This window comes from Notamacropus eugenii, chromosome 3 (assembly GCF_028372415.1).
Source record: "Notamacropus eugenii isolate mMacEug1 chromosome 3, mMacEug1.pri_v2, whole genome shotgun sequence".
NCBI lineage: Eukaryota > Metazoa > Chordata > Mammalia > Diprotodontia > Macropodidae > Notamacropus > Notamacropus eugenii.
In genome coordinates this window covers 54,173,798-54,201,526 of record NC_092874.1, presented here as the reverse complement: position 1 = coordinate 54,201,526, position 27,729 = coordinate 54,173,798, and the positions used below count along the sequence as shown (strand labels likewise).

The 27,729-nt window shown below is 36.6% G+C and overlaps 2 protein-coding genes across 3 annotated transcripts in view; one reads left to right on the top strand and one right to left on the bottom strand.

The window, feature by feature from the left end:
- The window catches only part of ZNF804B (zinc finger protein 804B), a 556,024-nt gene that overhangs the window by 39,980 nt on the left and 488,315 nt on the right, over window positions 1–27,729 (top strand). The gene's annotated exons all lie outside the window — the stretch shown is intronic.
- Window positions 8,976–11,216, bottom strand: TEX47 (testis expressed 47). Of its 2 annotated transcripts, none has more exons than XM_072651547.1 (2): window positions 11,121–11,216; window positions 8,976–10,203 (listed from the first exon to the last, which is right to left on the bottom strand). In XM_072651547.1, exon 2 carries the CDS (start codon window positions 10,156–10,158, stop codon window positions 9,265–9,267), a length of 894 nt encoding a protein of 297 aa, XP_072507648.1. In that variant the 5' UTR covers window positions 10,159–10,203; window positions 11,121–11,216; the 3' UTR covers window positions 8,976–9,264. The 2 variants fall into 2 exon arrangements, with proteins under 2 accessions (XP_072507648.1, XP_072507649.1); XM_072651548.1 differs by lacking the exon at window positions 11,121–11,216 and adding an exon at window positions 11,000–11,095.

Sequence of the window (27,729 nt, the reverse complement as noted above, 5' to 3'; positions counted from 1 at the left end):
AAAACATTTTTGGGATTTCTTTTTCACACTTACCCTCAAAGTAGGTTTAGTCCCACTGGTTTGGGATTTCAGAATTTCAGATTTGAGTTTTATCCCAAAGTGACTGTGCTGTTTATTGGTAAAATGAAGAGGCTGGAGTAGATAATTTCTATGGTTCTTTCAGCTCTGATGTCTATGACTTACTCTTTAAATATCCTAAGTGGGGACAAATCTTCATCCTTTGAAGATGGATCTGATTTTTGAAATGGCCAAAAATCATTCTAAACCAAAGTCCATGAATAAAGTGGGAGATTCTATTTTTGGTCCAAAAGTGGCATGCTTAAAAAGCAACAAGATAATTCTTAGGTAACCAATAAACTAGTTCTGATGCAGGATGTGGTGATCGATGGTAGTAATGATATTCTAAGATGAAATTTTCCTATAGTTTAAAAGACATATTCAATCATCCAAAATTTACCAGGAACTGTGTTAGGTACAAGGATACAAAGGCCAGAATGAAATTGTTCCTGGCCTCATACCTACTGGATTGCCAAGTTTTTATGGATTTGTTAAACAAACGGCAAAAAAGTAAAGATGTCCACTCCTTTACCTATGAGCTTCATTTGACACCATTTTAAGGTTCTGTCTTTGTGGCCATTCTCACTTTGGAAGACCTTGGATTTCATGATTCATTGGTATGTTTATTCCCTTTACAATACAGGTCCCAGTACCTCAATGCTTGCTTATTCTGTAAAATTCTTGTTCCTTTCATCCCTTACTCAAAAGAGAATTGACCCAGTGAGTTACTTTTTTTGGCTTCTTGGAATAACTCAGAGATACCAAGACACCACATAGGCTGTTCATCACTTGTCTCTTAAGCTGGATAAATGGATGACCTATGTCTTTTCCTGACCATGTCTTTTACACCAGTTCTCACTTGCAAGTCATTGCTGCCAATATATTTCAACACTGCAATGGAATGGTGACACCTTCCAACAGCACGCATCATAATGCATCTGTCTGTGGGGTGCAGTGGGTTAAGCACTGGATCTGGAGTCAGAAATACCCAAGTTCAAAACCAGCTTCAGACTCTTATTAGCTGTGTGTCTGTGGACCAGTCACTTAACCTCTTTCTGCCTTCATTTCTTCACCTGTAAAATGGAAATATGATAATAGTACCAGCTTCCCAGGGGTGCTGTGAGGAAAAAGTAAGAAAATGTTTATAAAATGCTTTGTAAACCTTAGCATTTTATACACATGGTAGTTATTATTATTTATTCTCACTCTATGTGATCCTTGTCTATGCTGTTTGCCCCTCTTACCAATAAATTCTGTATAGAAAGTCTACCCAGTTATTTGGAAACCCATTTCTTATGTCTTAACTTTCTGTGGCTACCAGTAGGAATTGTTAGACTGAAATCCCTTGCTCTGCTTGCATGAGCAACCCACTTCCTTTTCCTGGATAACATTTTTTTTTGTTTCTGCTCCACTTATTGCCTACAATGCATTATGGGTGACATATAATGGTGTAGGAGCTGGAGTTGAATTGATAGCTCATGAGGACAAACCTTGGAGTCACAAGCTGGATCCAGTTCTTACCTCTGACATACTAGAAGTATGAATCTGGATAAATTACTAAAATTATCAATGCCTCAGGCAATCATCTAAACTTTTAAATTGCAGAGGAAGTTTTTCTCTGTAACAATGGAGCTTTTACACTAGAAGATCCCTATCCAGATGGAGGACCAAGTCCAAATCCCCTCTCATCATGTCCTTCCTCTTCTCAAACATCATACAAGTAAGAATTGCCATTCTGATCTAATCCCCACTGTCTACTCCATTACTGAAGTTGTCCCAAAGATGCTTCAAGGTTATAGATACTCAAGATGATCTTGAATCGCAGGATTTTTATTTAGCTACAAAAATCAATCAATATATCTACCTCTACAAAGGTTTTCTGAATACTAAGTCTGGAAGAAGAGCAGGATGGTGATCTGTCCTAGTATGCTTTCTGAACTCCATTGAATAAGATGACAATGAAATAAAAAAATGAGTCATGACTCCTCTCCTCCATTGAATATTTCATTTTTATCTTTAGATTCTAGTACTTATTACAGTACTTTGGACGTAGCAAACATATATTTATTAAATATATCTTTCATTATAGCTCTTCCTTCATAATTAACCACATTGATTGGATACCACTTCCTAGGACATACTAATCATTTCCACCAGACTGAACTCCTCACTGTCCCATGACCATGTTGAACTCATTTTGACCTCCTTGCCTTTCTTTGTTCATCAAATTTCTCCAACTGAAAGGTTCTCTCTTGCTCTTCTCCACCTGTTCAGATTGTCCCATCCTTTAAAGGGCAAACTGATTTCTGCTACTTTAGAAGAAAGGTGTTGGACATAGATCTGTGATGTTAAACTTGGATAGAAACAGGGCCACAAAATTGTACATAAAATTCATTGTGAATATTGACTTAGAAAATTACATTTCTATGTACCATTGTATTTTTTTAAAAAATATTTCCCAAAGACATTTTAATCTAGTTTAGACCCCAAGAGTTTGGAGGGCCACAGGTTTAAGATGACTTCTCAATACATTCTTCTAATCCTTTGTGAAGTCTTTCCATCTCGCACATTGATTGTCTGTATTTTCTTTTAATGCATATCTTATCTGTATCCTGCATTTTGGTATTAGGTCATATAATTTTTGTGGCAGTGACCCCTATGACTCAAAGGACATTGGGAGTGTTCTCTATCTTGTTCATGTGTTCCCACAGAAGAGAGGTGGAAAGAAATCTCAGCATGGCTCCTATATGTTTGCAGGACAGTAGTTTGCAGTATCACAGAAAAGAAAAAAAAGATTTTATTTTTTTATTTAAAGAAAACTAATTTCAGCATAGAATAACAGATCTAAGGGCAGGTGAAGAAATTTAGATGCAAACTGGTCTCTTTTGGATTTTGGAAGCAAATTAAGCAACCAAAGGACAGAGTAACAATTTTAATTGAAGTACATATATTTATGAAATAATTTTCATTTCTACATAGTGAAATATTATTATCCCCAATTTTAAGGATGAAGAAATAGGATCAGAGAGAGTAAATTATTTTCTATGGCTATTTATCTTAACATAAGCAACTTAAAGGTGTAAGGACTTGAAGCTAGGTCTCCTGACCCCAAGTGTAGTGCTCAATCTCTTACCCCAAAGATGCCTCTCTAAAGAAATGAATGTCAAAGGAGAAATAATATATTTCCATTAAAGACTAATTTTATCCAATAAGCTATTCAGGTGCTTTTAGAGATAATCATTGAAGTTGACAAAGTGCTGCTTTCATTAAAATTATATAAGAAGATCTGAGAAATATGAAAAAAATTGCAAATAAATGTCAACCTTTGTTAAAGAAAAGTTCAGGTTTGAAAAGTGGTCAGGAGGAAGCATTATCTGATTAATTGCTTCAGAAGGTAGTAAATGGAAACTGATAGACAATGACTAATTTCCATATTATTTGACTATGGCCAGTTAGAAATAACTCGTGCAAGAAGCCAAATAACCAGCTGACAGCCTACCTTCTGGTAGCTTTCAATGAGCTATTGTGTCCCCTGGCTTTGCAATAAACCATTAGCCTCATTACATTTCCAGATAAACATTCCCAAATGATGTTTGATTATGCAGTCTCGAAAGTGATTTTGAAACTTATTTGCAAAGGTTATATGGCTGTGGTCTGAATGCAGGAATCTTAGTATGGATTTTTCACATTCAAATCTCCATGGAAATGGGTGAAGAATTGTGATAGAAATGAAATGAGTACATGAAAGCAATCTTTTGCCCCCTTCTCTTTGGTTGATGAATGCAAAGTGTACTTATGCAAATCTTTTTGGAGACATAAAGAAAGAAACAAAACTCATTAAAATTTAATTTCTTGTTCTAATTTGACACTTAATAAAAAGCAAGGAATGAAAAAAAATTGAGAAGCTTCCTCTTCTTTCTTCATATTCTGGAGGATGGGAGAAGGTATAGACTGCAATATTTTGACCAGGATAAAGAAAAGGCAGTCATTTTTTTTATTAATTAATTTTATTTGTTTTCAGTGTTCTACAATAACTACCATATAACTTAGATTATTATTTTCCCCTCCCTTCTCCCTATTTCCCCCCTCCTTCCCTGAGATGGCATACAATTTTGTATAGGTTCTACACATGCATTTCTATTAAATACATTTTCACTATAGACATGCTGTGTTGAAGAATTAAAATGAGTGGGAGAAATCATCTAACAAATCAAAACGCAACACACACACACACACACACATACACATACACACACACACACACACACACACACACACACACAATGATCTGCTACATCCTGCAATTGAATTCCACAGTTCTTTCTCTGGATGGGGAAGGCATTTTGCCTTAGAAGACCATTGGGAATTTTTTTAAGTCCTTGCATTGCTACGAAGTTCCAAGTCTACCAGAAAAAACTCTTGCACATTGTAGTTGTTGCTGTGCACAAAGTTCTGGTTCTGCTCCTTTCACTCAGCATCAGATCATATAAGTCTTCCCAGGCCTCCCTGAAGTCTTCTTATTCATCATTTCTTATAGCACAATAGTACTCCATTACATTCATATACCATAATTTATTCAGCCATTCCCCAGTTGATGGACATACCCTTGATTTCCAGTTTTTGGCCACCACAAAGAGTGCTGCTATAAATATTTTTGTACATGTGGGATCTTTTCCCATTTTTATGATCTCTTGGGAATACAGTCCTAGAAGTGGTATTGCTGGGTCAAAGGGTATGCACATTTTTGTAGCCCTTTGGACATAGTTCCAAATTGCTCTCAAGAATTGTTGGATCAACTCACAGCTCCACCAACAGTGTATTAGTGTTCCAACTCTCCCACATCTTCTCCAACATTTATCATCTTCCTATTCTGTCACATTTGCCAATCTGATAGATGTGATGTGGTACCTCAGAGTTGTTTTGATTTGCATCTCTCTAATCAAAAGTGATTTAGAACATTGTTTTCATATGAATATAGATATCTTTAATTTCAAAGGCAATCATTTCTAAGCCCATAAAAATCGGGTAAAAATTTCTTGATTATTTTATGTCCTAGGAAAAATAGGATTTCATTTATAAACAATAAATCTGTTTCTAAACATAACTTATCTTCACTCAAAGTTGTATTAATTACTTTATCTATTGTTTCCCTGCAAGATCTTTAGTGATATTACATTTAGTCTTTCAAAGGACTTATGTTTTTTCACTTTTATGAAGATGTCTCCTGACCATTCAGTTCAAAATGTCCAATAGGCAATTGATGATGCAGGGCTGAAATAGAACAGAGACTCTGGGGATTGGACATATAAACTGGAGAGTCATCTACATAGAGATGATGGTTAATCCAATGAGATCCGATGAGGTTATCAAAGTAAGAGTATAGGGGGAGATGAGAAAAAGTATATAGGACAGGACCATAGGGAACACCCACAATAGGGATATGGTAGGGAAGACAAAACCAACAAGGGAGACTGAGGAGAAGTTTTATAGGTAGCAGATGAATTATGAGACAGTGTTATAAAAAAAAAAAACTAAAGAGAAAAGAGTATTTAAGTGGAGAAGGTGGTTAGTAGTGTCAGATGTAGCAGAAAGGTTGAAAAGAATTAGGCCTGGTAAAAGACTGTCAGATTTATAATATAAGAGATTACTGGTAGCTTTGGAGAGAATAGTTTCATTTGAACAATAAACTCAGAAACTAGATGTCAAAGGGTTGAGAAAAGAGTTAAGAGGAGAAAAAGCACAGGCAGTGAGTGTACAGACACATCCAATGGTTTGGCTGAGAAAGATTGAAGAGATAGATGGTACCTTAAAGAGAGGGAAGAGTCTATTGAAGGCTTTTTTTTAAATTTATTTTTTTCCTATTACATTTAAAAACAATTAACATTTTTTTTAAAAATTGAGTTCCAAATTCTCTCCCTCTCCTTCCTCCTCATTTGATATATGTTATATATATGAAGTTTTACAAAACATATCCCCATTTTTTAAGAATGGGGAAAACTGGGGCATTTTTGAAAGTAGTAAAAACTAATTGATAGAGAAAGGATGAAGATTTGAGAGAGAAGAATTCTTAGGGATACACTGTGTTGGAGAAGATGGGAGAAATGGAAACAAATCCACATGCAGAGCAGTTGGCTTTGACAAGGATAAGGGTGACCTTTGTTAGAGACTGAGGGAAAGGAGAAGAGAGTGGAAGGTGATATTGATAATAAGTTAGCATTTGTATGGCACTACTCTGTATGGCACTACAGCTTGTTAAAGTCTCTATAAATACTATTACATTCTAACCCTACAATGGCCTTGGGAGGAAGGTCTTATTATTATTATCCTGATTTTACAATTGGAGAAATTGAGACAAATAGGATAAGTGACTTGTCCTGGGTCACACAGCTGGTACGCATCTAAAGCCAATTTGAACTCAGGTTTTCCTGACTTGAGTCCCAGAACTCTTTGCTCTCTTCTACTTAGCTGCCTCTGAAGAGAATGGAAGAAGAGGGGATTTGGGGAAGAGACAATGAGCTCAGTTTTTGAATGTTAAGATGTCTCTTGAACATTCAGTTCAAAATGTCCTCATGGCAAAGTCCTCACCTGATTGGCACACACACACACACACACACACACACACACACACACACACAGAGACACAGGAGAAAGAGAGGGAGAGGGAGAAGGAGGAGGAGGAAGGAAGAAGGAAGAAGAAGAAGAAGAAAGAAGAAGAAGTAGTTGTTTTAGAATAGATTCTGTATCCAAATAGTTGAGGTTGGATAACTTGAATTTGTTTTGTACTGTGGCGTTAGGATATTTCCTCCAGCTTTGTTCAGCTGTCTTGTGAGGAAGAAAAGTGGAGGTAGGTGGTGGAAGTGAGGTCCTTGTTTGGCTCTGTGGGAGAAAAAATAAGTGAAAAATACCATCCCTACCATCACTTAAGAGCTGAACGAGATATGTGGTATTTAATCCAACCAAAGTAGTGGAGAAATGGGTAACCTGGTATTGAGCCATTTGTTCACAATCATTTGTGTCTAGCTTGGGTTGATGATACTAAAAGTGATGGGGGTCTTTCTCTCGATCTCTTGACATTGGGTAGATGCCAAAAGAGCACAGAAACTACTTTTCCTTAATCTTCCTGCATGGTTATTTTTAGTCCCTCTCCTTTTCCAGGCATATATCTCTGTTCCATTATAAAAATGTTGTACAATTATTTGTTGGAATTGTAATGAACTGTACTGATGGAGTCTCTCTTTTACTCTTTAAGTGACCTACACCTTTATGTTTTATTGGTACTCTTTTTTCTCCTAATTACTATCACTTCTGTTTTCTACCTCAACAACAAAAAACAAAAACAAAAACCACCTCCCTTGTCACAAATATTTGTAACAAGGCAAGAGAAATGAACACATCGACCATACTGGAAATTTTATGCCTTGTTACCACACCTGTCATGAACCCCTCTCCACTAAGAGGTAGGAGGTATGAAATTCACTATCAGTCTTCTGACACAGTGGTCACAGTATTGATGAGAGTTCTGAAGCCTTTCCCTGTTTTTTTTTTTCTTTTTTAAAAAGTTATTCATCATGTAAATTTTCTCCTGGTTCCTACATCTTTAATTCTTCAGAAGCTGTGCTATTCAGATTCTCAAATAGTTGGCATCACTAAAAGAATATTTAGATTTTCACAGCTAAAAGACCCTAAAAAAACTCTGTCACTGTTGAGTTTTATTTTTTACACATGTTACATATTATATATTATATCATTATATATTATAATTGTATATATTATATCTATTTGTATATATATTTAACATCAAAAACCAACTTAGTAACTTAGTTGTTGATATTTCAATTAAATTCAATAAGCATTCCAGCAGTTCTTCTACTACCCATTCTAAGTCTTCATGAAGAGTATTCCTTTGCTCGTTCATTTTTCATTCACTTTTTGATCCATCAATAATTAAAAAAAAGACATTAAGCTCCTACTATGTGTTATGCACTGTGTGAAGTCCAGGGGATACAATAGGAAGCAAAAGACTGTGCCTGCCCTCAAGTTAGTGCATACAGCTCTCTTCTTTTTTCTTTAATTACATTATTTCATTAAAGCTCATTTGTATTAATCATATTTGCTGATTTTAACTGATTTGGAAGAGGGGTTCTTATCCTTTTTGTGTTATGGATCCCCTTTGCAGTCTGGTGAAACCCAAGATTCCTTCTCAGAATAATATTTTAAAATGCATAAAATAAATATATTTAAGATCTTAAAGGAAACACATTACATTTAAATAAAGATGCAATTTTTTTTGTCATCTGGGTTTGCAGACTCCCTTGTGGATACCAGATTAAGAACCCCTGATTTAGAGTACCCCATTACATTTCCAACAAATACCGTTATTGGACATTTAGGCTGTTGCCAGTTGTTTTGGTGATTTATGTAAAATAAGAACTATAAAAACCATTGTATACATAACTATTTTTATAACACTTTCAGAGGCTATTCCCAATACATGCATTATTGGGTCATTGTGCATGATGATTCCTTTAGAATTTTTACTCTTTACCACAAGGTTGCCCTCCTGAGGAATTCCGAAAGTTCACCATTCAACCTATAATTAATGTGTGTGATTGTTTTCCTCCCTAACCTCACTCAGCATTAAGTCTGACATAATCTAATTCTTGGGCAACTAGGTGGTGCAATGGATAGAGTGCTGAAGCTTGAGTCAGGAAGATTCATCTTTGTGCGTTCAAATATTGTCTTAGATACTTACTAGTTGTGTCACCTGGGCAAGTCACTTACCCCTATTGGTCTCAGTTTCTTCATCTGTAAAAAGAGTTGGAAAAAGAGATGGTAAAACCGCCCCAGTAGTCTTTGCCAGGAAAACTCCAAATGGGGTCATGAAGAATCAGAAACAAGTGACCGATGACAACAATCCAGCCCTTACCTTTATTGTCTGTCTGAGTTAATGAATAAGTGGGAAAAATTACTATCTTAACATACTTTGCAAAATTTTTTCATGGGAATGATGCAGGTAGTAAAAAGGAAATAGATATAATTTGCTATGTTATGTGAATTTATTTACCCATGCCAATGGACACATGACTATTATAAGCTATTATTCTCTTTCAAGTAATTAAAAATGCCTTAGTTACATTGTTATATACCATTTCAATGTGACAATGCTTGATGAGGACTAAAACAATTAAAAAGAAATCCTTTTTCATCTTAAAGAGGTGTGGGGGCTGGCCACACAACTTCTGCATCCAGTGTCACATGAACAGGCTTGTTATACATTCTTAAAAACTCTGCAGGGGTCAGGAAGCCTTCAGCTCTACACAGATACTTTATGATTTCTTCAGGGAGGAGAAGGTCAGGCACAAGCTTGTGCAGGTTATCTCCTGGTCCTTTAGTTCCTACTTTAACATTCCTGAAAAGATACATGCCCAGCTTGAGCACCAGGGTGAAGCATTCAGTAACCACCTCTTCTTTAGATTGAGATTGAGTGAAATCTTCCAGGTACATCACTGGCATATTGACCATTGAGGTATACCACTGCATGAAGAGTCTCGTTGGAATATTATGAGATATAACTAAAATTTTAAGATCATGGAGCAAAAATCTAGGTTCATCTTCTTCATGAGAAAAGTAGTCTTGAAGAATTCGGTAAAGAGTACCAGTGGAGCTCTCAATGACATGGAGAATGGTTGTAGGATAGATTAGGATCATCCCAGTAACGTTTTCTCCCATATGAAACTTGAGTATGTGTTGGTACAGTTGCTCATAGTACTCAGTAATACTTTTCTTTTCCACATTTGGGGATATCTTGGCCACAAAAAACATTCTGTGGAGGAGGAATTTCTTGAACTGTAGCCTTCGTTTTTCTTCCAGAAAATGTAAGTAATTTTTTCGTGGAACTTGTGGCATTATTATTTTCTGCTCCTGTCGTCCTCCATGCTTCAGATGGTGGTAGTAGGTAGGGTGCATTGAGCCACCATGGGACACACGTTGGGATGCACGTTTGTGTTCAGGTTCGGACCCACGCTGGCTCCCAAAGGAACCACGATAGTCCCAATGGGAATCACTATATGCTTGTGAGTTGTTTCTCTTTTGAAAGCTCATCTTGTCAGGTTAGTTTCTCAGTTAGGGACTCAAGTTTGTTCCTGTCTGACAAAAAAAAAAAAAAAGAGTAAAGGACCACAGAACTCCAGATGTTTTATGATAAATGAGAGGAAAGTAAAATAGATGATGGGACTTCTGTGAGAAGCCTTGCCTGGCCCTCTTCAATCTTAATGCCTTCCCTCTGATTATCTAAATTTATCCTGTATATAATTTTTTTTGTACCTAGTTTTTGCAGGTTGTTTTCCCCATTAGCCTGTGATCTTTTTGAGAACAAGGATTGCTTTTTGCCTTTTCTTTGTATCCTTAGTGCTTAGCATAGTGCCTGGTATGTAGTAGGCACTTGATACAGGCTAGTTCATCAACTACAAAGAGTAATAATTTGATAAACTGTTGCAACCCACTACTCTGCATAGGAGTTCAGGAATAAGTTGGAGGCAATAATTTTTAAAAGAATCCAAGAGGAGCAGACATGGCTACAATCAAGGGCAATATTACCATGACCTTTTTCATTTTTCATATCTAGTCATACTTTCCTGGTTATCTTGCAGAAATCTCTCTTAGGATTTTGGTATCAAATGAGGAAATTATGTGAATTGTAGTCTGTATCCCAAAGAGAGAGAATATCTACCTTTGCAAGTAGATGCTTTCTGCAGACTTATCTTTGCTGATGTTAGTGGACCCTCTGATTTTTAATCTTTGGTCCAGGACATTAAAAATAAATTGTTACTGAATTCTTATTATGGAATGATAGAATCCCCCAGACTCTAACTTTTGTTACTGGTCACCATCGCTGTAATTCCTGAATTGACTTCTTTTTTATCTATTTTCCCCTTCTAAATACCTCTTGGTGTTTGTTACATCCTTAATTTATTCTCCAAAATTTTTTTCTTCCCTTCTTCCCCCTTGTTTATATTCTCATTTCTCCCTTTGTTTTCTTAGATTCAACTTATCCTTCCACTTACCTCCAACTGCCAGCATCCCAAAGTATTGGTGGTTGATCTTAGATTCTGTTCCATATATCGGTGGACCATTCAGTTGATCAGAAATTCTAGCTAGTTTTAAAGGACCAGTACTGAATTTACAATAGCAATCTTTCCATGAATGTTGGGTTGTGTGTGTATACAAATATGCACACAGATATATGAACACATAATTTCGTGCTCAATTGGTGCAGAGAAACAAGAATCTCTTTTCCTTTCTTGGTGGCTTTTGGTTGTTCGTATTTGTCTCTCTTTGTGCTGATACAGGTAAAGTTTTTGGTGTCTCTTCACTGAAGAAAATGATAATTCTTAGTTTTAGATATATACTTTAGAATAATCATTTTCAAATAGGAGTCTTCCATGTTTAATTGTCAAAATGTTTTTGTTCCACATATATGAGTGATGTATTTTGTCCAAGATCACTGCTTCTATTGGGAAAAAAATAAAACTATGCTTTTTTTTTTTTTTGCTATCTTTGTTATTTATAGGATTGATCTTTTGCTAATTATTTCCCTAATGTTGAGCTATCTCTGCACTTCTAGTATGGCTATAACTTTGTCATTGTGTATTCTTTTTTGACTATATTTCTTTAGCTTTCTTATGACAATTAAAATATTTTATAGCACTTTTCATTGCTGAAACTGACTCATTGTCCACTTTGTCTTCTTTGAGTATCAAACACACATTTGTTTCATAAAAAGAGTTTGTGTTAGGAGTACTTTCTGTGTTTTGGCAAACTGTTTTTACAGCATAGGCGTTAGCTGTTCTTTAAGTGTTTTGTATGGTTCACTTATCCATGAATTCCAAGGTTAAATTACAAGATTTTTTTATGTCTGATGTTTTAGGGTTCCTAATTTGTTTTCTCATCTTTTAAATTGTATTCTCAATTTACCAATGTTCTCTTTAAAGTTTATTAACACATTTTAGAGACAAATTTTTTTCTGAAAACTGCTTTAGCTATGTCCCCCAAAATTTGGTATACTTTGTTACTGTTATCATTATCTCTGATATAATTATTTATTATTTCTATGATATTTTCCTCAACTTACCCATTATTCAGGAGGTCATTTAGTGACTATTTAGATCTATATCTTTTCCCTCACATTTCATTTAATTTTTGCTGATGTTATTTTATGGTCTATAAAGAATGCTTTCATATTTGCCATTTTATATTTGTTTTTGATGCCTTCAGGCACAGAATCAGTTTTTGCAACAATACAATAAAATGCTGAAAAATGTTTTTATTAAAATTCCCATCTAGACTAGGCAATTTTTCCAACAATATGTTCAATTCTAAATTTTCTTTCCCTTTTTATCTTTCTTTTAGATTTGCCCAGCTCTGAGAAAGGACTATTAAAGTCTGCCATTTATTTTTGGGTTAGTAACTGTGTAGTTTTTTAATTCATCTAGATTTTATGAAATGAACTGCTGCACCTCATGGTATATATATAATTAATATTCAGTTTGCTTTTGAGCTTAATATAATTTCGCATTTATCTCTTTTGACATCAATTTTTTTAGTGTTGCTTTATTCAAGATCTTTATTAGACTAACTTTTGCTTTTAAAAGACTACTGAAGTATCTTTTATTCTTCCTCTCATTCTGACTCTGCATATGTTTGTTTTAAATTTTTTTTAATATATGCATCAAATGGTTAGGTCTTGTTTTCTCATATATTCCTGCTCCCTAGAAAAATGCTGATTAATACTTTAACCCAATTATTGCCAAACTATCCTCTTTCATATCTGGATTTCTTTGGTTTTGTTTCTCAATTCCTGTTACCTCAGTTATCAAGATTAAATTGACAAACATTTGCTAATCACCTATTGCTGTGCAAGGTTCTGTGCCTCATCTTGAGAATATGAAGACAAAGATGAAAAGTAGTCCCTACCCTCAAGACATGTATATTCCACTGAGAGATATAACATGTCAACAGATAAATAATACAGTCCATATTATGTCGATATCCTAACTTCTACTGGTAAGCTGAGGGCCAGTTACTTAATCTCTTACGAAATATGTAAGAATGTCCTCTCTTGTGACTGGTAGACTCCTCTAATGAGAGCTGAACACCAGTGATATAGACAGTTACGATGAATTTTAAAAGAGAAATTGTTCCATGGGAGAGACTAGAAATGGCGATAAACTTCTTCTTGATCCAATGTGTAGGAGGCATGAAAGAAGGGACAGTTATGACAAGACAGGTTTGGATAAGGATGGTGTCTCCTTAAGAGATTCAGGTTTTTGTGTATAGGAATATGGAGGAAGGGCAGGAGAAAGGAGGGGAAGGGTAGTTTTGAAACGTAGCTTTTGAACTGAGTCTTGAAGGGTGCAAAACCAAGAGTTAGAAGTAAAAGGGACAGCATTCCAGGTATGGGAGACAGACAACTAAAAGGTACAGACTCAGGAGATGTAATGCCATGTGAGAGGATTATTGCAGCTGGATCAAAGATTATAATGAGACGAGTTTGTTTTATGTGACAGACAGACTATATTTTATCCTGGAGGCAATAGGGAGGCACTAGAATTTGTTGAATTTTGGGGTGATATGGACACATCTATACTTTAGGAAAATCTTTTTTTTTTTTGTATTTGAGTAGAGGATGGGGGCAGATGACTTGGCCCAGGGATACCAGGTAGAAGACTGTGGCAGTAATCCAGATGAGAGGTGATAAGGACCTAGCAAAGATGGTGGTTGTGCTAGTGGAGAGATTTGAAGGTAGAAACTAGATTTGACAATGCACTGGCTTTATGGTATGTGTGAGACTAAGGTGTTGATGGATTTCTCAAGGATGTGAGCCTTTATGATGAAAAGATTTTTTCTTGGCTCTCTAGTGCTAAAGAGAGGAACAGAGGGTCATTTACTCTAAGAACTTGTTCTCCTTGCTAGAAAATGAAGGGAAAGAGGACAGAAGGAGAAGATATGATAACTCTCCTAGACATGAAAACCCCTCTCTGTTATTCCCACTACTTTGGATATATTCAGTCATATCACTTTCCTCATTTCCAGTGCCCCTGTCATGAACTTTTGAGTCCCATGATTGTAAAAGGAAAAATTGTTGCTTCTGAATTTTGACTTAACATTCCAGATGTAAAGGTCACTGCAGGTGTACTATCCCTTTTGAAGGAACAGCCCAATTTTAAGTCAAGGGAATCCAATCATTGTATCAGAAAGTTCACACTTCAATATCGTTGCCTCCTTTTCCAGGACCAATTGTTATGACTAAAGGCATAGTGAAGGGTGGGGCTCATTATTATGGCCCCTATATTCCAAGCCCCAGGAAGATAATGAATGATGTATCCATAGAAACCATCCAAGAGGAAGGAGGGGTTCTGACAAAACAACTGAGTGAGTGGTCACGTACAGTTCAGTTTCCTTTTGTCATCTCAGCACAACCAAGGCAACACATAAGATTAAAAGGTGACAAGGAAACAAGAGTGACATCCTAATTGATAAAAATCACCTCTTGGAAAAATGAAAATAAAAAATTGACTGAAGAAATGAGTAAGCCAAAAAGATTGGGGAGATTTGATGCATCTTATAAATATGATACTATTAAGGAGAGTGGAAAGTCTCCAGAAACAAAAAATAATCGAACATTACTTACCCAAACATTCTTTGAATCAAATGTGAGCCCAAAGCAAGTTGCTTCGGAGTGGCTAATCAGGCCAGTAGTTGAAATGAGGGAAGAACTGTCCCAAATAAAAATGGACGTAAAAAAATTGGAAGGAGAACAGAGAAAGATGAACATGAGACTTGATGGTTTGGAACAATCAGTGGTCTCTCTAAACAAATCAGCAATTTCTCTAAGAAAGAGACTCTTTCAGATAGAAGACCAGAATGCACTAGATCAAATAACAAAAGAAAATGAAGTCAACCAAAAAATCATATTCGAAAAGCCTACGCTCCCTACAGATGAAAGCAAGAAATTTCGAGGACTAAACTACTTGAAGACTACTGTTTCCCCAGATAAATATGAAGAAACAGATATAATGACTTCAGTATTTCAGGAAGTCACACAAAATAAATTTCCCTGGAATACTGAATTCAGAGGACAAAGTGCAGATCAGTAGTTCCCACAGGGCAACATTAGAGAGGAATCCTACATTTAACATCCTGAAAAGTGGTTGGCATCAGTGAAAAAGAGAAATGTTAGCAGAAGATATGAAGCCACAAGTTACACATCAGAAAGGATTAATTCAAGCTGTACGTGATTATTCATTCATGACCAGAAATGAGAGGAGAACCTGGAAAGCATTATGCCACAAAAGAAAGTAAAGGGAAATTGGCCATCACCCCAAAATTGTTTATCCAGGAAAACTAAAAATATTCCTCCATGATAAAAAGGTGGGAGTTTTTAATCAAAGAATTCAACAATTTCCCATCAAAGTAAAATTTAAAAAAATTAAAAAGCTCAGTGTAATTAATTAGTTAATTAATTAGTGTAATTAAAAAGCTCTTAGATTTGTAAACTGATCATGAATCAGATTCCTAATAAGGTGAGCAAGTCTAAAGCCAGGAACAAGTGATGATTCGCAGTATGCTTCAATGAGTGAAAATCCTTCCGATGTCCTACTTTTTAAAATGGACATCTAAGAAACTATTAGCCAGGGGAAAATCCACATTAGTGGAATAGGTGGATGGGGAAAGGTGAGGAGAGGATTACTATATTTGGAATTCAGGGTCTACTATTGAAGAATTAAGAGAGATGTGAGGGTGGGACAGGATAGAGAGAAGATGATTCCTAAACCATATTATTTTTATCTGGTACTAAGGTAAGGATAGGAAAGTTTAGAAAATATATTGGCAAAGGCAGCATCCTGGAAGCTCTGTGATATGAGTGGAGGAGAGAAGTATTGTATTTCTTTGTTATGAGACTAGATTGAGATTGGTAGAAGCAACTGAAGACTTACAATACCTTGTGCTGATGAGAACAAAATAATGTTGAAATGAAAACAAAGGTCAATATGACAAATGTTGAATGAGGTTACCCTGTAATGAACAAAGAGTGGTGTTGCACGATAGATTAGAATAACCCAATGATATGGAATATACCTAAAATATAGTGAGGACCTAGAAGGCTTTATATTTCAGCTGAATCTAAGAAATTATTAATTCATTCATGATTTTGGATAAAACAGAAGTCCAAGTCACATCAAGAAAGGCAAATGAGAAAACCATTATTTAGGTTTAAAAACCCCACAAGTATTGAAACAGTGTCAATACTACATATTTATACAAAGAATTTTGTAGAAAATTAGTACTTGAAAGACTAACTGAAATGTAAAATGTTCCTAGAAAGTAATGTATTAATAGTAGGGGAATTTAATTTTCCTCCTTTAGAACTTGACAAAATTCACAAAAGGATTAATAATAAGCAAATTATGGATCTGAGCAGACTGTCAGAAAAGGTAGACTTGCTAGAGTTGTGGAGAGAAATAAACGGGCTTTAGAAAGAATATTTATTGTTCACAAACATTTAGGAATTATGTTTTAGAGTAGAAAGAAGAGGCTAGCGCTACAGGCAGCATGATATGTAGTTCTGTGTTCGTATTCTACTTAATTTAACACCTGTATGGTACATCTGTAACCGTACTGTATTGCCTCATGCTTCTCATATGACTGTGTCCATACCTACTCACTCTCTGGACTGACTCTCACATTCCAACTGCTTTCACAATTCATATTCCTAGGCAAGGTTAAACTCAAGTCGTCTCAGGGTCCTTGAGGTAACCCTGTTATGCATACACACACACACACACACACACACACACACACACACACATTCTTTGGTATTCAATATTGTAACTCAATCTATTCACTGCCATCCCACATCATGGCCTAATGTGTTGCCATTTATATAAAGCAACCACTCATAATAATGGTAGCGCTTTTAGATCTGAAACATAACCATCCACCTAGAAATAAATTGAAAGGATAGTAACATCACAGGTACTTCTATGTTTAAGTTAAATTGAGGAATAATGAATATATTAAAATCAACATGTAAAGCACTGGAGAGAGGGTCACATTCTCCCATTAATGTAGGCAGTATTTGTGGGGGAAAGTGAGTAGGGAAGCAAAGGAGGAAAACACATGTGGTTAGGGTTGAACTATAGTGTGACATTTTTGATCCATTTCAGAACAGTTGCTCAGCACAAAACTCCTCGTTGGGGTACCACTTTTCTTCCTGTTTTCTCTTCTACTTTTCATAGTTGGGCAGAGCCTCATCTCTCAAAGCAACAGCAATTTACAAATTCTTTCTATTTGCAATCAGCCTTAAGAGGAGGTTGACATACTCTTAATTTGAACAGTAATTCATTTTAAGACAGAGAACTAAAAACCTCAACAATCTGTCTAACTCTGGTTACTGTAGATCAGCCCTGTCCATTATTCATTCATTCACTAGGATGTTGTATAGTCCAGTGAAAGGTCATTAAGCTGGAACTGAAAGTAAAACATCTTAGTTGACTTGAACAAGGTGAATTAGGCTAGCCAGATCTTTTACTAGATGGAATCCTGTATTATCCAATTACATATCACTATCTTTTCCTTTTCAACAAACAGCTCCCCCTTCTCCCCCCGAAGCTTCCCCATTTGTGCTTTTTGCTTTACACCAGGCATGAGTGAGAAGTTTGATCACCATTAAGTTCTAGGTAGAGAGAATAGGTCATAAATAACTCTAGTCTTCACTCAGTCACTTGGGAACTAGCCTTCTTGACCAATGACTTCACCTACTTCTTGTTTATTTATGTACTCTTTTTTCTTTTAAATCTGTAAAATGGGGATAAATAAACCTATCTATAAAGTTTGGGGTGGGGGATTGAGATAATGTATGTAACTGTGCTTTGCAAATTTTAAAATGTACAGAGATAGGTTAAAACAAACCATATGCAAAATAAGGTGAAACATTTTCAAGGGGGATTTGGGGACAGGGTTGGAGTCAAGAAAGACATAATTTATGAGTTGATATGACCTGAGTTTTGAAAGGAACTGTGGATCCCAAGAGCTATAGGTGAGCAGGGAAGAGGACCCCAGTCATGGCAAGGGCAACTTGTGCCAAGAGAACATATCCTGGAATATCCCAGAGAGGGAGGACAAGGTAGACCATTTAGGCTGGTCCAAAGAACTCCTTAGGGTGAGTAAATAGAAGCTAGAGCCTGACTACTAAAGGTTTTAGAGGTCAAACGCAATATCCACAAGGTTCTGTCTTTTAACCTAGAGGCAATGGGGAGCCACCAACACTTTTTAAGTGCTTGAGATATGTATTATTTTGGTAGCTGAGTGTAGAAAGGGTAGATTGGAGAGGGAGTATCCTGGAAGCAAGAAGCCTAATTGGAAGACTAAAGGTGATGGTGATCTGAGCTGGGGATCTCAATTTCCCCAACTGAACATGGACACATTGAATTTTTCTGTTTATTTGTTTTCTCAAATGCTTCTGTCGCCAAGAATGTGGATTCCCCTGGGTAGCTGGTTTGAAGCCTGGTTTTAGAATTCTTCATTATGTGCTATAAAAAACCCTTGCAAACTTCATATGCTTCAGCAAAAGTATAAAGGGAGTTTTGAAAAATACAAAATAACCACTGAGCTCCTAATTATGTTTATTTTCGCTTTGTTACCAAGTCTATTTTCTGCCTCTTGGACAGACGGCATTGCTATAACAAGATATGACTTCTTAACACACTTGGCATGTGCTATGTCAGGTGACATTCACACACATTAATTTAATTTTGAATGGCTTTTTAAATTTTCCTTGGTATATAAAGTGCTTTCTGTATACACACACACACACACACACACACACATGCACACGTACACATGCACACATACACACACATCAGCTTAGCACAATAGCTTTACAATGGAAAAAATCCTCAATAAGATTGCTAAATTTTGAGACTATAGTTCAACACTCATCGGTTAATCATTTCACTACTCTAGGCCTCAGTTTCCAAGTCTGTAAAGTAGGGAAAATAATATTTATCTCACCTCCTTCACAAGGTCATTGTGGGGAAATACTTTGTAAATGTAAAATGCTAAAACTTAATAGGCTATGCAAATGAGATTATGTACTATTCTAAAATTTCCAATTAGTGCATGTAAATAGTCCAGATTACATCTGTTATACTATGTAATATAATCAGTTGGTTAATAAACATACAGTTTTTTTCATTCTCCTGAGGTCTAGGGAGGTTAATTGGAAAAGATGGATTTTCTGTCCTCAAGAGGCTTATATTAGAATAAGAAAGATAAGAAAAAACCCCATTACACAATAATAAGGGTTGACTGGGAGGAGCACAGAAGATAATGTGTGTGGAATATCTTAGGAACTTTAAATAGAAATGCCAATATTTTCCTGTAATTATAGGAGAAGTGGCATGGTACAGTTGGAAAGAAAATGTTAAAGCACTCCAGTACTCCACCAAGAAAACCCCAAATGGGCTCACAAACAGTTAGATACTACTGAAGGACTAAACAATGGCAAAAGTACTGGATAATGAAAACGGTGCTGAATTTGGAGTCATGGGGTAGGCATTCAAATTCCCTCTGATATTTCCTGCCTTTGTGACCTTGGATGTCACTTAATGTTCCCTAGTCTCAGTTTCCTCATTTTGTAAAAGGGTGTTGGACCAGATGGCCTCTGAGTACTCTGTAGCTCTCGACCTAGGAATCTGTGATTCATTATCCTCATGACCTCAAGCGAGCTATCTAATGTAGTTGGGCCTTGGTTTCCTCATATGTAAAATGAAGGACTTTGACTACATAATTTGTGAGGTCCTTTCCAAGTTTCGATTATGTTATTGGCTAACTTATATGTGTCAGACTATAAATGTTGAGCTGGTTCAGAAAGGATAAAGGGAGAGTATCACTGATATTTCATAGCATTTCAGAGTTGGAAGAGACCCTCAGGGGCCATCTAGTTCAACCTAAGTTGGAAAAGTATCCCTTCTACACCATAACTGACAAATGAAAAAGAGAACTCCAGAGAAAAGAGAACTTTGTTGGTGTTCAGTCATTTAGTTGTGTCTGCCTCATGGACGTCAGGACTCGATGACCTTGGTTTTCTTAGTGAAGATACTGGAGTGGTTTGCCATTTCCTACTCCGATGAACTTACTCCCTGCCAAAGGAACCCATTTCTGATTTGAATAGCTCTAAGTTTCTAGGTTGTTCTTCCTCCTACTTGGCTAAGTTGGCTAAACTTGACTCTTTTTCAATGTCTACTCATTGGGACCAAGAAGAACAAGTTTAAACCCTCGTGTATGTGGCAGCTCTTCACAGATGTGCATAAAGTTCTCAATCTCCCCATTCCCTTCACCAGAAGTCTTCTGTTCTTCAGGCTCAGCCTTACTAGTTCCTTTGATGCTTTTATCCAAGTTATTTATAAAACTGGTATATAGTGCAGGGTAAAGTGAAGATCCCTGAGAGTCTCTGGAAGCCAGCTTCCAATATGATGAATCTGTGAGGGGCTAGAAGTCTCACAGAAGCTTTCATGGAAGAGTTGGAATTTTATTTAGGCTTTGAAAGAGGAAGAAAATTTGAATCATTTTAGTAAAGAGGAGAGAAGACTCCAGGTATAGTAAACTACATGAATAAAGCTAAAAAGTAGGAATGAAAGTATTTTGGAAGATGTCAGAAAATCATGCATAGGAGTAGTAGGTAGCATGGTAGAATGTAAAGGCTACTAGATTTGGAGTAAGAAAACCTGGTTCTCATTTTATCTATCCTACTTAATAGTTAGGTGATGTGGAGAAATTACAATCTCTGAGCATTGGTATCCTTGTCTATGAAATGAAAGGGTTAGACTAGATAAACTTAAGAGTCTCATCCAATGCTAAATAAATAATGGTGCAATCCTATCAATCATACTTTTTGACTTGATTGTTGGCCTGGTTTTTAAAAAGAGCCCCTGTGAATGTTTGAGCAGAAGAGAGCCTGGAGTTTGTAATGCGAGGTACACGTCTGTTACCATGATCCAGCTAATGATGATGGCTGGAAAGAGAATCCCAGATTGTTTATAAATGGTCTTTTTTTTTCTTTTAAGTAGAAACAGTTCAGTTTTACCACAGTCTCTAGATTGTTGTCTTTGAAAACTACATTCTATTTCTTTCACGTTCAGATTACAAATGCACTGTGTGGGAATGTCTACACGCTTCATAACATCTAGTGTAAGTACTTAACCTTCCTCTCTCTCCTTACACACAAATTGTCTTAAGGAAAAAAGGTGACTACCCTGTCTGTGAGATTTAGGACAATCTTCATGTTTTGAAATAGATCCTCAAATTGTAGAAGAAATTGTCTTGGGGGTGAGTTGAGTGTATATTTTGCCCTTTCCCAATAGGAATAAAAAGAAATGTGGTATTGTAGATAGGGAATTTGACCAAGAATAAAAAAAGGCATGTGTTCAAATCCCAGCCCAGACACTTATTCATTATGATCCTGGTTAATAATAAATGATGATAATGTGATAAATCAACAAAAATTTTTATGTACCAGGCATTACACAGAGCACAGGGGATACAAAGGAATATAACATTTATACAGTATTTATAAAGCATTTAATTTATGTTGTCTCATTTGAGCATTAAGTCACTTAAATGCTCTGGGTCTCAGTTTCCTCACCTGTAAAATAAGGGAGGTTGTTTGCTTTCTTGCTCTAAATGCATGACCCTGGGATCTTGTAGTGAGATTTTCCATAGAGATTCTTAACTTAGGCAGGGTGCTTGTTTTTAAAAACAATTTTTGATAGCTATATTTTAATATAATTGGTTTTCTTCTTAATTTTACGTATTTTATTTTATACCTCTAAAAGCATTAATCTGAGAAGGATTGGGTAGGCTTTACTAATCTGGCAAAAGGGTCCATGACATATAAAAAAGGTTACAAACCTCAGTTCTGGGTGTAGAAAGTCTTAGTTTCTCTGTTTCTAGGAAATAAAGGGAGAAAGATAGAACCTATACAATAAAGCATGATCATTAGTGGTTCTGTGTTTTCTTCCTCATTTTCTCATTCTCATATATGGATTATTCAGTTTACAAAGATGGGGTTAGAAGGCCCTAATTTTCTTTGACAGTGAGAGTGGAACTCCAGAGAATGAACTTGGTAAGAATGGGGTTGAGGTCTCCTTGACCACCCTAGTGACTCTAGTTCTTAAAGGGTCTTTATCTCTCAGATGAGTAGATGTGGTCCTCCAATGCAACATCACCCAAAATCTTTAAGGAAAACTAGGGAAATATCTGTATTCCATAAAGATTATGCTTGTCAGTAAAAGTGATAAAGTCCCTTTAAGAACAAGACTAGATAAAGGTTAGAGCAGATGGAAGCTTCCTAATGACTCTCTACTGCTGAAATGATAAAGCTCAAGCTTGTAAGTCTGGTGTTCAAAGTCCCCTACAAACTTTAGCCACCATTTCTTTCTAACTTTGACATATTTCTTTTCATGAATGCTGTTCGCCAACCAAAGTGAAATGCCCTCTCTTCCCCCCTCACCTCCCAAATACTTATATAGTTTCCTATCATTGGAAATGCTTTCATTGTCCCCGTTTTTGCCCCTTGAATTCCTGATCATCCTATAAAAGCCAACTCAATAGCTCTTTAGGTAGCTCCCTTTGGGCATAGTGCTTTACTTTGTATCCCATTTGTTACTTCACAATAAAGTGCCTACTATGTGCCAGGTGCTGTGCTAAGTGCTGGAGAGAAAAAGTATTTGCACACCAAGGGACAATTCTTGACCTTATGGAGATTATAGTCTAGCCAAGGGAGATAATATGTATCCATGATGTGGTTCAGTTGTTTTCAGTCATGTTCAACCCTGTGACTCCATTTGGGGTTTTCTTGGCAAAGAGACTGGAGTCATTTGCCATTTCCTTTTCCAGCTCATTTTATGGATAGGGAAACTGAGGCAAACAGGGTTAAGTAACTTGCCCAGGGCACATAGTTAGTGTTTGAGGCCAGATTTGAATTCAAGAAGAGGAGTCTTCCTGTTTCCCAGACCAGTGCTCTATCCACTGTGCCCCTTAGCTGGTCAAACGTGTATCCATAGGAATATTATATACAAAGGTGCAACGCTGATACCACGTGGAAAGAGGGAGGTTGCAGGAAGTCATAGTTAAGGGAATTAGGTAAGGCTTCAAACGAAAGGTAGCATTTGAATTGAGCCTTGAAGAAAACTAGAGATAGAGGTGGGGGTTGAATATTATGTTTCATTATGTGTTTTTATCTTTTCCCCACCTTGAAGGGGATGCTCTAAGTAAGAGACCATTCAGACTGAAACTTACTTATCCCTCTGAGTCTGGGCCAATAATGTGTATATACAGCGAGTGCTTAATAAAAATTTGGTGAAAGACTTTTGAATGACACATCAGTGGATGGTTTAACTGTAATATGGTTGTGTGTCATCCTCTATATTCTAACAAATTGTTCTATGCTCCCCCTTTCCTATGGGTAAGCCTTTTGGCTGCCCCGGCCTCAGTCCCTTTAGACTGTATACTTGGTAATTCCTGTGTTCCCATCTCAATCCACCTCTTCCTGTTGAAAACCCATCCTTGAAAGATTCCCTCAAATTCTGCCTCCCCTAAGAAGACATTCTTGATCCCGGCCGGCCTTTGCCTCATTAGACCTTACATAAAACTGGGTTTGTCTTTCACCTCCTCTATCTATGTGCCATCTATCATATTATAGTTGTTTAGGAGTGTCTCAATTCCCCACTTGCCTATAAACCGCCTGAAGGCACTGATGCATGCTTGCACCTGCCCCTCCCCCTCCAGTGGTCTTCTGCGGCTGTACTTGTTTGTGCAGATAAGAAATCACCACTCATGTCATTGTATACTTATCTTTTCTTCAAGAAAACATGTTCTGCTCATCTCTACAAACCCTGAAGGAAACTAACGTTAGTCACCTGTTGTCAGTAGTAACAGTGCCTGGAAAACCTGGAAGTTCATATTATTAAATAATGCATTAAATCGTCCAGTCGTTTCAAAGGAAGCCATATTACAAAAATTTACACAGTAAACCCCCAGTTACTGAGAATCCAGATAATCAGAATGTTTAAATATCTTTGTTTCCTTCCTGAACCCTTTTTCCATTAGAAAGAGAAAAGTAAAGTGAATCAACTGATAAGCTTGAAAAGTAATAATGTATTTTAGATAATAAAGATTTATTTCAAATAAGCAGCGTTGGAAGGGTCTCTCATTTCTAAAACTTGAGACATTTGCTATTGACTTTTCAATCACTTAGATCATGTCCAACTCTTTGTGACACCATTTGTGGTTTTCTTGGAAAAGACACTGGAGTGGTTTGTTATTTCCTTCTTTAGCTCATTTTACAGATGAGGAAACTAAGGCAAACAGAGTTAAGTGCCTTGCCCAGGGTCACTAAGTATCTGAGGTCAGATTTGAATTCAGGAAGATGTATCTTCCTGGCTTCAGGCCTAGCATTCTATCAATTGTACCCCTTAGCTCCCCATACATTTACTATTTGCAGTGATGTTTAATGTTCATAATGAACACAAATGCTGGAGAGGCAGGAAGCACATTGAATACATATGGCTGGCCCTGGAATCGGGTTCATGGTCTACCTCTGAGACAAACTGGTTGTGTGACCATGGACAAGTGACTTCATCTGTTGTTAAGTCTTTAAGACATAGTTGAGTCTCTGACCTTTGTCAGCGGTGGGAACTTTCCAAACCAGGAATTAGTGATACTAAAGAAATCTCAGGTTTGGACTTGACCCATTTTTTTCTCCTTCCTCCAATCAATCAATCGATCAATCAATCAATCAATCAATAAGCATGCAAGCAAACTCTGGAACCTGAAGTGCCTTCTGAATCCTCAAGAGAAAAATGCTATTTTTTAAAATGTACTTTTAATTAGTTTTGCAATTGTCTTCTCTTTGAAAACTGGTAGTCCATGTATGGCATATACAGATGCTCTTATTTACCCCTCTTGTTCGCAATATATTGCTTTAATTTAGTAGTATCACATCAAACATTTATATTGATGGCATTCTTAAATCTAGTTTTTACAATATCTAGGACGTCTAATTCACTTTAAAGGGAAGAAAAAGTATAATGTAGTGCTTTTAGAGGAGGGGAGCAGGAGGTCCCCACATGGGATGAGATCACTAGCTAATTGGAGAATATTACTCTATTAAGATAAAATTCAATTAAACGTATATTAAATAATGTCCTGCATGGGCCCAGAACTCTGTGTCTACACCTGTCTATACAAGCTGGTTAATGGAGCAGGAGGGAGTTTGGAGCCACTACCACTGACTCAAATATTCCTCATTCTTTGATGTAAATTCAGGAAACATCCATAGTGTCTTGACCTCCATCATCTTACCCTTCGACCCTTGCTTCTACTCACCTTCTTGGGGTTGATATGTTGTGACGCTGCACCTGCATTTTGATTTGCTCTAAATCCAGGGGTGTGTTGGAGCTGATCTTAATGGGCTTTTGTAAGCTTAATTGTTAAATTTTCAGTATGAACATTTTTACCTCAGAAATGGGCAAATGCTACAACTCAGGGCTTTACATATTGTTTTGTTGATTGTGTAGATTTAAGGAAGTGATGAAAAAAGTATTAATAATTCAGGTTAAATTTAAAATTTGTCATTCATACATTTTTTTTCTTCTGAGAGCTTATCATTAGATCTTTCCCTCCAAACTTCTGCTCTAATATCTTTTCTGATATTTATTGCTTCTATTTAGATTTCTTGGCTGAGGTTAGAGGGTTTTCTCTTTTCTCTTGATTGGTTGATGGTAGTTTTGAACTGTGTTTCAGTGTTGAAAAGGTCTTTTTGCCTTTCCTTGGTTGTCAATGGGTCCTTCTTCTCTTCCTTCGCACATGGCAGGTCCTTGCTGACCTCAGAAAGGAGTGTTGTTGGATTTCTTAACTACAGACTTTAGTTGGACCTTCAGACCTACTGTGGTGAGATAAAACACTATATGAAATACTGTGGTTTAATCATAAGATGCATTCCTTTCTACTGAGGAACCTACATTCTAGTTATATGTGTATATATACATACGTACATATATGTATAATATATACATTTGTAGCGTAAACATATTTTCGACTAAGAAGATATGTATGTATAGATAAAAACAATTTTTTGTTGTTCAGTCATTTTTGGTTTTTTGTGACTCCATTGGGGACTTTTTTTTTGGCAAAGATATGGGAGTAGTTTGCCATTTCCTTCTCTAGATCATTTTATAGATGAGGAAACTGAGGCAAACAGGGTTAAGGGACTTGTCCAAGGTCACACAGCTAGTATGTGTCTGAGGCCATATTTGAACTCGGGTTTTCCTGACTCTACCAATCTCTATCCACTGCCCCACCTAGCTGCCCTAAATAGCAATACAAATCTGTATTTAATCAAGTTCTTTACTAAGTGGTTCAGATAGAAAGTATAACAGAACTTTTGAGAAGAAAAATCAATGTGGACTAGAATAATTGGGCAATGTTTAGTGGAGATCTCAGAATAGGAGGAACCTTGGAGACCATTTAGTTCAAGCCTTTAATTTCATAGATGAAGAAATTGGGATCTGGAGAGATTAGCTGATGTGTCCAAGGTCACACAAGTAACAAATAGCAGCAGACACTTGTTTGACATTCAGGCCCCCTGAATACAAATGTGGCTTTAATTTTTTTATTTACTTTTTTACTTGACAGTGTCATGAAGGAAACATTAGATCGTATAAGACATGAGTGTCATAGGAAGGGGAATATCAGTGAATAAAGGCAAAAGGGAGGGAATGAATATAATTTGTTAAAGGAATAGTAAGGGGATGATCCTGGTTGAAACTGAGGGTTTCAATGGTTAGGAAATAAAGTTTGATGAGTAGGAAGAGGGTAGAGAGTGGAGAGCCTAGAAAGTCCCTTGGAATATTTGGAATATTATCTTCTTGGCAATGAAGAGTCCTTGAAAGCTTTTCAGTGATGGAATGATATGGGAAAAATGATATTTTGGGAAAATTATCCTGGGAGAGAATGGAAAGGATTAGAAAAGGAGGAAAGCTAGAGAATGGAATGAGAGCTAAGAATATGTTTGGTAATTCAGGACTAAAGTGATGAGGTTCTGAGTGAGGAGGTGACAGTAAAGATAGAAAAGAGATTAATGTGTGAAATATTTTGAGAGACAGAGTGAGCATTCAGGAAAAGAGGATGAACAGCAACAGTCATTGTTGGAAAGAGGTCAAGACAAGTGAGAATTGAGAAAAGGCCATTGGATTTGACAATTCAGAGATCACTGACACCTTTGAAGAAGGCAATTTCACTTGAGTGAGGGGTCAAGGATAAAAATTGAGAACTTGAGAGATTAGAAGGATTGGTGGTGCTTTGACATAAGTAGGGAAGTTGGAAAGAGGAACTGGTTGTGGGGGAAAGATATTGTTAGAATAATTACAATGGAGATCACAACCCACTTATACCTGATCATGTTTAATGCCTACACTTCTCTCAAGAAAAGAAAAGTGGTAGATATGGAACAGTGCCTTGCCTAACTTTATTCAATAGGGCAGGCTAAAGTTTCTCTTTGGAAGACACTAGGTGATCTGGGCAGGAGGGTCAGGGATCTGGAATGCTGGAAAA